At 39.0% G+C, this 14,839-nt stretch overlaps 2 protein-coding genes across 2 annotated transcripts in view; both read right to left on the bottom strand.

The window, feature by feature from the left end:
* Positions 1-14,839, bottom strand: part of LOC139618151 (cytoplasmic phosphatidylinositol transfer protein 1-like) — a 46,564-nt gene that overhangs the window by 15,682 nt on the left and 16,043 nt on the right. The window contains exon 2 of the mRNA XM_071473827.1: positions 471-619. Coding sequence (XP_071329928.1) covers positions 471-619 — 149 coding nt within the window. The remainder of the gene's footprint in view (positions 1-470; positions 620-14,839) is intronic.
* LOC139618149 (class II histocompatibility antigen, B-L beta chain-like) lies at positions 9,360-14,746 on the bottom strand. The gene is made up of 5 exons (XM_071473824.1): positions 13,773-14,746; positions 13,402-13,668; positions 12,803-13,099; positions 12,581-12,715; positions 9,360-12,454 (listed from the first exon to the last, which is right to left on the bottom strand). The coding sequence occupies exons 1-5, from the start codon at positions 13,819-13,821 to the stop codon at positions 12,405-12,407; spliced, it is 798 nt and encodes a 265-aa protein (XP_071329925.1). The 5' UTR covers positions 13,822-14,746; the 3' UTR covers positions 9,360-12,404.

The following is a 14,839-nucleotide window of genomic DNA, read 5'->3' as shown; positions in this document are numbered from 1 at the left end:
TAGTACAGCAAAGCCTTGTGATATTTGCTGATGTTATATCATTATGATATCAACATTATGTTATGATTATCAAAACATAAGCAATATGTGACTGTTCATAATAAGACAGACAATTCAATAAGACAGTTTACAGATGTTGAAATGAACACATCATTAGACATCTAACAGCTAATCTATGCTGTAATACCAAGGACTTCTGCAAGGAGGAGTGGCAGCCATGCAGTGAAAATATGTCACATCATCTTTTCTTTGTCAAATCTCTCCTGACAGCTTTATCAGCAGCAGCCTAATGAACAGGGACTTGTGATAGAAGGCTGAAGAGTTTTAGTGTGAAATAAAAAATAGAAGAATAGATATAAATATAAAATAGACAGAATGTGAAGTCTTCAGCAGGATATCTGGGCTTTGACCTTCCTGTAGTGGGTCGATTGAGGTGATGATATGGTACATGGTAAAAGGAAGACACTCACTTGTTGAGGTAGATTCGTTTCTCGGTGAACTGGCCTGATCCATGCTCGGGGTCCTCATACGGCTCATTCTGGACCACCTCCACGCCCTCCCCACGTTCACTCTGTTCGTGACTGTGTTTACTGATCATATACAGCTGGCCGATCCGGTACTGAAAGACAGGAGGCAAACAAACAAGCCTGATATTAGATTGATTGTTTTGTTAAATCTCTTGAGATGATAAAGGCAGGCGGAAGTGGCCATCCTGACATATTAACATAATAATGGCAACAAATGGTCGTTATGGTTACGTATCTTAGGTACCGTTCTGATGAGGCCGCTTTGAATGGAAAAAATATGTTCTTGCTTGAAGTTAAAGAGTTGACTTAACAGTATTATTCTATAGCTGCTGTAAAAATAAATGCAGAAAGGAAAATACCAGGATTACTGCTCTCACCATATGGTCATAACACCTGGGGACAGTCGCCATAGCGAAAGAAAGCTGGGGGATTAGAAGCTTTCGGCAGCATAGTGACAAAGGCCTCACCTCAGGTCAGGATCAGGCAGCACAACAATAGTAGCACTAGTCGTGAGGTGAACCTATCCCACGGCCCAGTCAACACCCAGTCTTTCACTCATCACTCACTGACCCACTTGGCCCTATGACAATGTCATTCTTGGTTGCCCTGACAGACTGGACTAGGGCGTCACACGGCAACTATTTTCCATACATTTGGAAAACGACAGGCGATGGAGTGAGGCTGCTCCAGGACGGAGATTTCCATTTGCTTGTAGGCCTATTTCCAGGCTGCAGAAATTGATACCCTCAACTACACACACACACACACACACCCAACCAAGGACAGCTATGTTAAGCTAATGGAAAAAAGATAAGGACTGCCTGGGATGTTGACTTCTGACTCCACATTCAGCCACAAAAAGCAAGGAATGGAGAGAAGAGCAATGTGATAGTGTAGTGGAAAAAAGCTGCCTCTGTGTGTACCAGTAAACAAGCTCAGGTTGTAACTTGACTATGACTATGTCAGATTATTCCATCTGCTGACCATGAAAGAAAAGCAAAGGGCTGCAACAAAGTATTCCCAGCTGGAATGTTGATGGCGGTGTGTTTCGTGACTGAACAGCTGTCGGAGTCTGGCACAATTTTCTGTTGCAATGATACAGTCACAAACAAGGCATAGTAGAGGAGGAACCCCTGTTTAGTCACACACAAAGCGTAGACGACTAATAAATCGATTAATTGATCAAAGTTCTAGCTACTCAAATGTAAAAATTAGCTCTTTTTCTATTTTTGAGTAAATTTAAATTTGAATATTTTGTACTTTTGGACTGTTGGCCAAACAAAACAATCATCTTGTGCTTTAGGATGTTGTGTTAAACATATTTCACAGTTTTCTGATGATTTATAGACCAATCAATTAATCTGTTGAGGCCTGAATCACATTGAAGTTCATGAACAAATGGGCATACTAAACCCTAGGAGTGAATCTGTGAATGATTTGTGCATAAAGCAACACGCTACCTGCTCAGCCTCAGGCTCCATTCAGAGCTACCATTAACAAGCGTCTTGAGTGATCCGATCACAATCGGACAGCTCTAAGTACATCAATTCAGACCTGGCATTTTTAGCCACTAAAAGGACATGTCCATTGTCAATGTGTTTATGTGTATGTCTGTGTGTGATAGAGACAGAGAGAGAGAGAGAGAGAGAGAGAGAGACAGAGAGAGAGAGTGGGGCAAGGAGGATCTCAGCAGAGGATCTCTGTTGAATTGCACACAGCTCTACAATGAAATAAGATTTTTTTCAGTTCATTATAAAAATGTGGTGGGATAGTGTGGCAGACAATGTCAGCTGAGTAGGCGGTCCATCAATGTGGTCAAAAACACATTATGCATTTACACTCCTAAAAGAATGTGGCCATATGCGGCCCAGAGCACCTCCAAATGTGGTCTGAGTGATCAGATCTCAAATACATCCTCAATGTGTCTTGGGTGCGTTCGCACCTGTACTTAGAGCTGTCCCCTTCTGATTGGATCACCCGTGACACATATTAATGCCAGGTGTGAACTGGGCCAAAGTAGCAAGAGCCTTTAGCAGCTAAAGAGGCAGATATTTCCCAGCTGATGGAACAAAACCTTAGCTTAAAGGAGAGTGAATATTACATACATCAGTTGACATTAATGCTATTTTGCATCACGTCTACTGAATGTGTTTGATATGTTTGATAATTACAAGGTATTAATATGTCAGTGTTGTGGTTACGGATTGATGAGCTATTCCCAAGTGACCAAAAAATGTATGAATGCAGATTAGAAAAACTAAAGACAGTGCAATTAGTGTCGTGTGTAACTGCAGTGTAATAGCATTTAACATATATGATGAGATGTAAAAGGGGAACAGTCTTGGACAATGTTGCTAACACATGTCATACACCTACATAGTATAAATAGCACTGACAGAGAGGAGTAGCAGTCACAAGCTGTAACTAGTAGCTACTGCAGCTACTGACCCAACGAATAAGACTCATCTTTGTCATGTGTTTGCAAACATGAGTTAGTTGTTTCAAAGATCCAGAAATAGCTGTATCCCTTATAATTCATTACAGCATTACAATGTATTTGATGTATACAGTAAGTGTCATTTGGGCAAGAAAGATGGAGAGTGGGGAGACATTCAGACAGCCAAAAGAAAGAGGAGGTTGTCGTACAAATCAATAATTACATTTCTAGAAATTCCTGTTTGAGCAGAAAGTACAAAACAGAGGATGAGATGAGAGTCAGTGGAGCAGCACACATAAATCTCCCTGCTGGATGAAAAGCATCACGGCAGAGTGGCACTTGAGAGGACCTCTGAGGGCCACCCTGATCACACTGATGGCTAGCAACAGCGTATAAACATTAAGCACCATCTTTCCTGTTTCTCCCTCTGCTCATTCAGGGATCAGACATATTGTGTAAACACACCAACCATTGTGCTCTCCCCCTACCCATCTCCGCATTCAGCCTCTGTCTGCGGTTCACCTGAGAGCTGTGGTTAATGAATGAGCAGCTGTTTTTCATTGTTGTCTTTAGAAATCTCACTCTAATAACTAAGAGGGAGAGGTCACTCACCCTTGCTCAGGTTAGAGTGGCCATGAATAATCTCTTATTGTGTTTCTCTCTAAAGACAGTAGAGCCATCGGGCAGGTCTATGGCTGACAGCAAAGAGAAAAGTGTAGTTTTCTCTTCTACATTTCTCTTCCACCTGTCATTTGATTAATCTGCATTCTCATAGTCTTCATTTCTCAATCTCCTTCCATTTCACTTCACTCCACCTCAACTTTCCCCTCCTCATTCAACTCTCTCCTTTGTGAATCCCTCACTCTCTGTCTTCAAACTTTGCTGTTACCTCAATGTGTTGTATTTGTAACAGCTACAAACAGTCACTATTGCACTCGATAAATAATGGTAGTGTATCGTTACACATGGCGCTACTGTTAGTGCCATGGCAGGGTGAGCTGAACCAAGAAAAATAAAACCAAAAGCACAACTTGATTTTGGTCCCCCCTTTTTCTGTCTTTCAATGCCTCTGGGAAACTCAACTATTTTCACTTCACAAACTCTGCAGTATTATGCAGGAAAAACATATAGACAGCTGGAATAAATTTGGGAGTGTGTTTTACTCAATATCCTGCTGCCGCTGTAATGATGCAAATAACCCCCATGGGATAGCAAAGTTTATCTTATTTTATATTACTGGCTCTAGACTTATTTTAAGAACAATCTTCTGACCCTAAAGCTGCAATTATAACTTTCAATATGTCTCTATGAACCGATGCATAGCACTGTTTTATAATTGCAGGGGCTCATTGAAGAGCAGAGGTGCTTATCTTCCAAATCTCAACACGCTCCATGTGGACCTGTTAAACGTAGATGATGATGAAAATGAATATCGATGTAGCTCAAACAGGCATGTGAAAGTATCCCGCCCCTGTGTACAGCCATCTAAGTGCATCCCATAAAAGCATATTTCTAGCATCACTCTCAATAAGCATATTTCCCAATGCTGACCTTTTCCTTTAACAAGGGGATCATTAAATGTAACAATATGTAGTCCCCCACAAATGGAAATTAATGAAATACATCCTGATGTGTGGAAATTGTGTGTGATTTCTCCCAAAAAAAAAAAAAAAAAAAGAAAGAAAGAAAAATAGATGTATAAAATGTGAAATGCCATTTAACCATGAAAGCACTGAGCCTATTATGTGACTACACTGTCTTTTGGCTCTCTGCTCCAACACAACAGCAGGTCGTGGGGAGCTGTAGTCATTGTGCTACAGCCAAGGAGTGTGGTAGTGTGAATGTACGATAAGAATCCTGCACACACACACACACACACACTTACGTGTATGACACAATACCAGGCTAGGATGTAATTAAAATTCAACCACAGACAGAGTAATTACTGCCTTGAATGATAAGTATTCTTAGATAATTGACTGTGCTCCCGTTGAGATAAATAGCTTCTGCGTTTGATGTCCATTTTAGGTTGTATATGTGTTTGTGTCTGTGTTTGAGTGTGTGAATAAGAGCAAGAAAGCAAAGGAGAGGGAGTTATATATACGTGAGCACACATAAAAAACAGGCAGATGATCTTTATCTAACCCAGTACTCACACAAAGACGATCAATAAAGGTCAATCATTGCAATCATTGCATAATCACTTGTATTTGAAATGTTCAATGTTCCTTTACAATATATTGATTTACACTGAGCATTATTAGTACCTTGTGTTCAACATTCAATATGTGTATAACACAACGGCTCTGACTCAGTTATTCCTCACAAAATACCATCATTTATTATATCTTTTTGAAATCCATCTACATTGTTTAATCTCATCTGCCCATATGGTGGATGAATTATTTTAACAGCAGATGGCGCACACAGATATAAACACCCTGTCTGTTACAGCAGATGCATATGAACAGTGGCCAAAAGAAAATGTCTAAAATGTAAATGGAGACATTAATTTATGATGGCAAAGGTTAATCCTAATCTATCCAATCATATACTAACAAACATATGGTCCAAAACCTGGACCACAAATAAGTATTTTGAATAATTAACACTGCAGCAGCAAATTAATCTTTAAAACAAATCAGTCGACTACATATGGTTGATGCCTACAGTTTTAAAATCTTCCAGTAGATGAAACACACAAGCACACACTGCAAGACACTGTGCCTTCAGGCTGTGTGTGTGAGGGCTACCTCCACTCTCACAGACTTGATGAAACAAACAGGCATCCTGGTGAACAGAGAACTGCTAAATATCATGCATCAGATCATAGGACGCCATTTAAAATATCATCAGGCAGCCTGGTGTAGAGCTTCACAAACTCATACATTTTGCTGCAGGGCAAAGCTGTAGGGGTGAGACTCCCACAGAGGACATCTGCCATTAAAAAACATGTAAACAGGATGAATCCACAGAAAGTTTAATTTGGTTGACATTGTAATGGATATTACTGTGACAATGCTTCTCATATCCAACTTACAGAGGGCAGTGAAAGTGAAATGTGGAGCATCATCTGGAGCATATCTGTGCATCAGGCAGATCTTTCATGTGTTTACTAAGAAATAATTGCTTTAGGTAGCACATGCAGAAAGTATCAAGATAAAAATATTATTTATTGCTTGTATAGTTACGCAGAAAGTGCTCACAAAATTTGTAAGAGCAGTAGGAAAAGTTAAAAATACATAATATCAGGGCAATAAAATCAAATCACAGCCAGGCTATTTCGATTAGAGAGATCTGTGATTTTGCATTTTACAGGGACAACACAACTGGTGGCTCAGCACAGCCAAAGTAACCTGAAAAAGGAGACTTTGTCAAGTATGAATTGAACATTGCTGAAATGAGTGATTTAGAACTGCTCACTGCCTGACTTCAGGAGTCAACTCAATTTGAAACCAGACAACAGAGATATGAAAGGAAGCCTGCTGAGAAACGTTTATGTGTATAACTTATTGAGGTGTTCGTAGTGGAGTTGAAGCTCACCTCACGTCCAACATAGAGACACCTCACAGACTGCCACACACTAAATGAGAGGACCATATCAGCACAACATGCATCTCTCACTGTTATCTGTTGTCACTGTTGTTGCAAGACTTTCAGAGAACTGGGGGATTAAAGCAAAGAGACAACTAAAGTAGATTAGGAGGTGATAAGTCATAGCTCTGTGGTCTAATGCATGGCTGATAGATCACATCAGATGCAGTGTTTGTAGTTTTTATGTGAATATATTCATTAAGATACCAATCCCCTGTCACAGCTATTCTGTATATCTACATCTATGATAACTAGATGAAAATAATAAAGACAATGACATCAATTTCCCTAACTTCTGTCTAAACTGAACACTTCCTTCCAATCAAATAGTAATTCCTTAATTCCTTTACCCAAGCAAGCCTGAGTCCCAAATTCTTTCAGTCTCAAGCTCTAAAACTGTAAGGACTAAAGACAAAGAACACACACCAAACCCTGCTGTCTCAGCATAAATGTGGGAATACTACTGAGAGAGAGAGAGTGCATGCAGTATGACTGGCTGTATTTTCTCCATTTGTGCCGATTCAGCAAAATGTGAAAGTGAGTGTTAACTCACCTGTAATAGTATGATAAATTCACATGCCATAGTAGTGACACAGGCAATATGGGAGGGTACCAAGGAGGACAGCCTGCTAGGGGAAGCAGTGTGTTGTGGTAACTCAACACTAATGTATGCTGTGCCACACAAATAGACAATTGCCTTTCCTAATTCCATGGGCTCATTTGGGTACTCAGTCATTCAGTCCAGCAGCCAAGAGAAATTGAGAGTGACAGGTCTGAGAACAAGATAACTTAGTGTCAGGAAGAACAGGAGGTTCAGATTCTACCCAAGAGCCTCAGAGAACTCCTTTTGCACTTTGAATTGTGGTCGCCAGCTACCTCAGGTCAACCTCAATTAAACGGTAAACTCTAGACTCTTTGTAGTCAAAAATCTGTTCAAAGGATTCATTTTGCAGCAGCTGATTTGAAAAAAAGCCATAGCAAGCCATCATACACAAAATATACGGATGTAGTTAACTGTGCCTTTACCTTTTGCTTTTTAAAGGGAAAACTGAAAGTAAAGTTTATAGTTTTATGACGTTGACAGTTCATAAAACTGTCATAAAATCACCCATTATATGATATATGACATACTGTCTAATTACCACAATACTCAAAATTTGTATTGATATGCCTAAATCTCAGTGCACTTGAGGTGAATGGAATTTGTGGAACACAAAATGAATATCACTGATGTAATTTACACTCAAATGAATTGTGGAAACAAGTCAAATGTTGTTATGAATGGATAGAAGTGGATCTTACAACAGCCCTGCTATGCATGAGAGGTATTCTTGAAACCACTTCCCAGGAGCAAAAGAGCATGTTACATAAACTTTGTCAAAGATGTGTAGAGGGGTGTAACTTATTAATACTGATCGCTGGAGGTGGAAGAGAGCACTCTCCTGTCGTGCCTCCCTCTACACGTTTTCCTGCTCTCTCCCTCCCGTACCCGTCTTCTCATCCTGCATCTCTGCAGTGTCTGAGGTCACTGAACCAAAGATTACATAACGTCAAGATCACTCACTACGGATCACTCCACTATGCATCATCTTTACCCCCTGCCTGGCCGCACACTGGGTGGCCTGCCAAGCGATGTGTTTATATGTATGCCCGAAACAGGACGGAAAGAGAGTGAGGAGATGAGAGAGGATTGGATTGAGGTGTCAAAGGGAGGTAGAGATGATGAGTGAAAATAAGAGAGCAAAAAGAAGGCAGTGCTGCTGAAGAGGGATGTTGACAGACTGTTGAGACAAGACATGATTGAGGATATGTCTGTCTCTTGCCCTCATCACCACTCCTATTCCTCTTCTCATTTATAGTTCTTCTCTTCTAACCTTTTTTTCTACCCACTTTCAATTTTCTTTCTCTTTCAATCTTCTTAGTTTTTCTCATCTGCTCGTCTTCATGAGCCAGAGCATCATTATATAGGGAAACCAAAGCAAGCAACACAACTCCTCATTTCAAACCCTATAATTACAACTTTGACAATGAGTCAAAAGGTTCTTTTTATCAAACATTAGACCTTGACCGGGCTGGCAGTGGCAGCAGTGATTATAATAATGCTACAAATTCCTGCGTATTAAGACAATTACTTTTATTATGAGTTTTTAAAAATTATTTTTTAAAAATCATTGTCGTGTATGATCAGGTGTATGTTTGTATGACATTTAAGTCATGGACATTGGGTTGTCATTAGGTTGACATTTGTTGGCTTTTAGTGAAGTGTTTAAACAAGTATGGATTTTCATGATCATATCAATGATGCACCAAGGATTAGCAAATGCAAGCGTGCTAACACACTCAGCTAAGATGGTGAAAATGTTCCACATTATACCTGATAAAGGTTATCATTTTATTATACTGATTGTGACAATCCTCTCAAAGCACCACCATCCCTAACCATACTCTCAAAGAGGTGCTATCATGGCTGTAGATTCTTAAGCCCCTTTTGGACTGGTCAAAAAACCTGCCAAGACCCGCTAACATCTGGCTTTTGTCAGCAGTGGAAAAGAATACAATCAGAATTAACTCCTGGGTCAAATGACTCTGCAATACCCACAGGTATTTATCAGCTGCGATCAGCAGTGAGTGAAACACAACTGTAATTTTCACCTTTTTTCTGTGACATCTTTCAGAGCACAAACACTAAACAGACCTGTCAGCCACCCAGCATGATGCTGTTAAACCAGAAACACCGTGGCTACACCTTCTGCTTAGAGTGAGCTGCAGCCTCGAAATAAGTTTTTAAAACAAATAATCACCAACCAAAGCATCTCACATGAAGGCTCCAAAACTCAGGAGCAGCAACCAGGGGATGAGACACGGCGGATCTGTTTTAACAGTCTGCATGGCAGCTAGCAGCTCACTATTTCTCCCCCGCCTCTGCGTTTGTGTGCTCTGTAAGTACATGTGATGACATTGCAGTGTGTCCTCTTAGTCAGGCAAACTCAGCTAGTGGTGCAATCCCCTTTTTTTAAGCAGGTTTACCTACATTTTAAAAAACCTGCTTATACAGGCTGATTTTGGTGTTAAAAGGGTTTTAGTCTTGTCTTTCTGAAATTAGCTTGTGCAAAATCCAGCAGGAAAAGCAAGTGTCTTTTTGGCATTTTGCATATGATGTTAAACTGCTGACACCCTGTGATGTTATTTACTGAGATCCTAAAGAGCTGGGAGTGTTCTACTGATGAACAGAACATGGAAGATGTGAACAATTTTTGTGTGATGGGAGCAGAGAGTGAACGAGTAATAATAATATTAATTTAATGAACACTTTTCTAAACCTAGGTTACAAAGTGATTCACACAAGGAAACAACTTCAAGAGTAAGAGACAACAGTCAATAAGGGAAACACCCAGAGATGGAGAGAAACTGGTTCACGGCACGAATGAATGAATACTGCGTGTTGCCAAAAGATTTTGGTTGACTATCAAACGCTGATACTGGATCTATTTCCTCATGCAAGCAATAGAAGTACAGAGCATACACAAAAACACATTTTACACAAGGTGGATGATGAAATGTGACATGTATTAGCAGCAATGCTGGTTTTTGATTGATGGCAATTGTGCTAAAATCATAAAATGCATGTGGGGGCACACACACATACACACTCTGTTTCACCTCAATTTGGAGCTGTACTGATGTGTAGCTGACTGCATCTTAAGAATCATTTACCAGCAATACACAATATCCACAATATTATATGTGTGTATCTATCACATTCTCCACTTTTTCAAAGAATTAAGCCTTGTGTAAGAACCAGGTGATTTTTTTTTACATCCAGTTGTTTGATAAACAAGTCTCTCTCCATGTTACATAAGCCTTTTGTCCCCTCTGTTACAGTCTGGAGTGTTTCGGTACAACTCGAATTTCAGGTTGCTTGGGGAAAACCATCTCATTTATTATGCATAGAGTAAGCATAGTATACTTCTTACAGCCCTGCTGAGATAGAGAGCGATGAGGAAAAAGTAAGCACGAAAAGCTGAGCAAGAGAGGAAAAATGAAAGAGAAAAGGAATGAATGATGTGTTATCTTGGTTTGGTTTTGCATACAATGTCAGCCTCTCCATCTGCACTGTACTACCACAATTTTCTCTGCCTTTGTGGAGTGATATGTGAGCTGGGAAAGCTGTGCATACCTATCGCTGATAGGAAAAGGCAAGGTGAAGGCTCTATGCAAACGAAAAGATAATTGCAAAAACAGAAGCATGTTACAAACCAAAGAAGTTGACCTGATAATTAAGACAAAGCTTCACAAGCTGTCACACATGAAAAACTTCTCTATCTCTCTCCCTCTCTCTCTGCAGTGTGCATATAAATATAAACATAAATAGAGAGCAGCTAAGGAAGATGTGTCAGGAAATGACTTTGTTTCTTCCAAAGAATGCTCTACAGCATAAATAAACCAAAGGTTGTTGTGGAGCTAATATATTTGCAGATGTAGGGTTTTTGTAGCTAGAGCTGGAATTACCACTCTAAGTTTAATAATATCAGTTAGAAAGTGCTGTTTGAGAAGATTGGTTCAAATAGGCAATTTGTCTTGTATAACTTGTGAAAAAACACAGTTAAGTATAAGTTCCTTGTTGGTGTGTAACTTTATTTAGATTTGATATGTTAAAACTGACCACCTGATATAATGGATTACGATAATTACATTTAGTACTCACTATAGAACAGCTTTTAAAGAATTCTTTCAGAATTATTTTTTTCAGAATCAAAGACTCATAAGCAAGTGCTGTAATTTCCCACAGTACATGTAGCAGACCAAAAGTAGACTGAACTAAGTAGTTGAAGCAGAAACACATCAGCAACAATGAAGAGAACTGTACACAGTGTAGATGTGTGATTTAGTCATGACAGTGCATGCTGAGCCAGTTCAGTGTGACACAATTACAATGTTTGTTTCTGTGATAAAAATCCAAGTGTGGCTAAAAATCAGCAATCATCAGGTTTATAAAAAAATGTCCCCAATGGCAGCCCGGTAGTCGAGTGGTTAGGGCGTGTACCATGTGTGGGCGCAAGATGCTCTTAGCAGGCAGTCACCGGTTGGACTCCCAATCAGTCTGACTCTTTCCTGCATTTCATTCCCCTCTCTCTACCCCCTTTCCTGTCAGTCTCCACTCATCTATCATAAAGGCACAAAAAGCCCCAAAAAAAAATTAAAGAAAAAAAAAAAGTCCCCAAATGCTTTATTATGCCACAGCGTTGACAGGTTGACATAAATATATATTACCGGTAATTATATTATTAAAACTTTATGGATAAATGCTATTAACCTCCGTAACACAAACTTTCATCATCTGTTTTTCATCAGTTTACTATTCAAAATTAAATATATAAGTGAATATCTATTGTTTCTCACTGATCTTTCCTATTTACCCACAATTGTGATGTCATCTTAAAAGTGTCATCAGTAAAATCAAGTCATTAGAGTCAACACGATCATTAGCTATTCTCTCTGATTATCAACAGTACAAACATTTACATAGCAGAGTAGCCTAATAAATTATCTATCTCCAATCACTGCTAATGCTATTGCTAGCTGCTTTCAATTGCTGACCACCCACCACCCCAGCATTTACATATACTGTACTTACATATGCTATACAATTTAAATTCTTGTTGCTGCTAGCATACAGTGTTTTTCAGCAAACTGCAGTTCACTGGCTAGTGAATCTCATCTAAAAAGCACCACACACCACCCGAGGCATCATCCAGTGACTATGTTGTGTGACACCCAGAATTTAGACTGTCAACCCAAATTTTTCATGGATGTATGGGTCAACAATACTGGTGTTTATTAAACTTCTAAGTTGCTCGGGCTGCAGGGAGGTCTTCCACAGGAATCGACACTTGTCCTGTTAAAATGAGGATAAGAACAAATATTTAACGCAGTTGCAGATCTATAACACTATACTGAAGTTTGTTTGTTGTATTTGCAACCAACGAACTTGAAAATTATGAGTTTCGTTTTATTTCTTCACCTTGGCAGAGAGTAATGTATGCGGCAGACTTTTTCTTGTAGTAGATGAATCCAGAACTCACAAAAAGAAAACCAAGCATCAGTCCACACAGTCCCACAATGATTCTAATCTGTTCTTGCACAGGAAGGGAGGGATCTAAAATTGTGAGAAAAAGATGCTTTCATTTAAGCATCATACATTTTCTTATGCTATGTACAATTTGCAACACAGTGGCAAACTTACCCCAGACCTGAAGCATTGGTTCAGAGAGGCTGAGGTGTTGGACCATGCAGGTAATTTTTTCTTCTGGAGACGGGTTGTACTCCAGGTAGGAATGAATCTGGTAGAACCAATCCCCATCAGGCATCACATCAGATGAACTGATAGCTGAGGTCATTTCCCTCCCGTTCTGTAACCAGGTGACTTGGATTTGTTTTGGATAAAAGTTATAGGCACTGCACACAAGCATGGCAAGTTGTCTATTAGTAGATGTCTTCACTGAATTCAGCTTGATAGTGGGTGATGCAACTAAAAGATTTTCTGAAAAAAACAATACACGATTAAAGTAATAGTGAAAAAACCCCAAAAAACATCAGTATACCTTTTCTGATTCTGCAAAAGTTAGAAAATGCAGTAGATACAATAGCATTTAAGGGTAAAATATGGTAGTACTGTAATGTATTTTAACTAATAAAATTAAGGATGGCTCCATTTCAGTGTGTCAGTGTCCATGTACGCTTGTCTTGCTTTGACAAGTCAAAATGTCTGATGTGAAAAGGGTTTATCTGTATGTCAACAGCACCTCAACTTCATTTAGTGTATGTGATTTGAAGTAATCTTACCTGTTTTCAAAATTGAGCCTTTGTTGTCTGTACATAACAATTTCTTTTCAAATTCCCTCTGTATTCCATCATATGGATCCCTGTTCCAATTTTTTGTTTGCTCTATAGAATAGGCTGTAAATCCTGTCCAGTTGCCTCTAGTGCTGTTGAACTCCATCATCAATTTCTTGTTGAAGCGATTTGTAACTATATACTCTATTTCTTCAAGGTCTGGTCCCTTAAATGTACAACATCCTTTAAACTGTGAATAATCTTCATCTGAGAAAACTGTAATAAAAAGGAGAGAAATGCATTCATGTTAAATGAATTACAATAATAATCACAAAAACTTTGTCACTGGTGCATTCAAGTATTAGAGTGATGCAACTCACCTGGACTGAAAAGAGAGAAAACCACACAAAAGAGAAAATGAATGTGCATGTTGTCTCATGAGTAGGAAACTATGAAAACAAAGCTGCCCTGATGTGCAGCATTTATGTAGTCGCTGATCCAAGGAAATAAGTGCTGCACTGGCATGTCATCAGAAAAAAAGAATGCACTTGCCCTTTTGCTCAGTTGAAACTTCCTCTGTATTTTACATTAATGACAGTGGTTAATACTGATTATGTATACTCCTGCCTGATTGGTGTTATTGATTATAATCTCTATCGTTGTTTTATTTATGATTCATGTTTTATTAAAAAGCCACTCCTTGGTTTAGGACAGCAGTTCTTTGTATGAAGGATCTTCTTATTAATACAAGTTAAAGTGTGAAACAAAAATAACACAATAACCACTTACAGAAAAGGAAATACACGCAGGAAATTAAAATGAAAAAGAAAAAGAATAAAAATAATCAGAGAGACTACACGAAGTTGGAAATTAAATAAACATTAAACACAACATTGAGGAAACTCAGGAGAGGAAATATCTCACTGGTGTAACAAAGAAGCCTTACAGTACTCTAGTTAGAGATCAGACAGATATGACTGGTTAATGCCCATAAACAAGAAAATCTATCAAGCCATCAAAAATTGACAGTTAAAATATGTTTTTGGAAATTGTTCTGAGGTTGCAAAACTTCTAAAACAACCTCAAAGTTCATGGCAGTGGCTTAACGTAAGTGGGCAGGTGAATAAGCTTCCTGGTGAAAGTGCCTGCAAGGAATGAGACCAAAAAAACTCACAGACACGCATTCAGCAGGAGGAAATAAGATCTTATCAAACAGTAGATGTACTTGAGATGAAGAAGCAGACTTGTGGATTTGCATCACATGTATTTCATGCTATTTCCAAACATTTTCAGTAGGGTTTGTAAATGTTGCGAAAATAGTAAAACTGTAAAAAGTTATATTATTGTCTTGCAACTAACTCTCCTCTGAAGACTCATAGGCCTCCAAACAGGGTCTTATTTCATGCAAGAAACAAGTTCACATTCTCCCAACATGTTTGCTTGTTGG

Source organism: Trachinotus anak, unplaced genomic scaffold (genome assembly GCF_046630095.1).
Source record: "Trachinotus anak isolate AG129_WGS33_773 ecotype Australia unplaced genomic scaffold, CSIRO_AGI_Tana_v1 ptg000003l, whole genome shotgun sequence".
NCBI lineage: Eukaryota > Metazoa > Chordata > Actinopteri > Carangiformes > Carangidae > Trachinotus > Trachinotus anak.
Note: the sequence above shows the minus strand (reverse complement) of the source record. Positions and strands in the feature narration are given on the sequence as shown.

Bases quoted from the DNA above. Each gene is read 5' to 3' on its own strand.
- LOC139618149 (XM_071473824.1), bottom strand. From the start codon at position 13,821: ATGCACATTCATTTTCTCTTTTGTGTGGTTTTCTCTCTTTTCAGTCCA. The intron at 13,100-13,401 runs GTAAGATTACTT...TGTTTTTTTCAG, and splicing joins AGGCTCAATTTTGAAAACAG to AAAATCTTTTAGTTGCATCA. The intron at 12,455-12,580 runs GTGAAGAAATAA...TCATTTTAACAG, and splicing joins ATACATTACTCTCTGCCAAG to GACAAGTGTCGATTCCTGTG.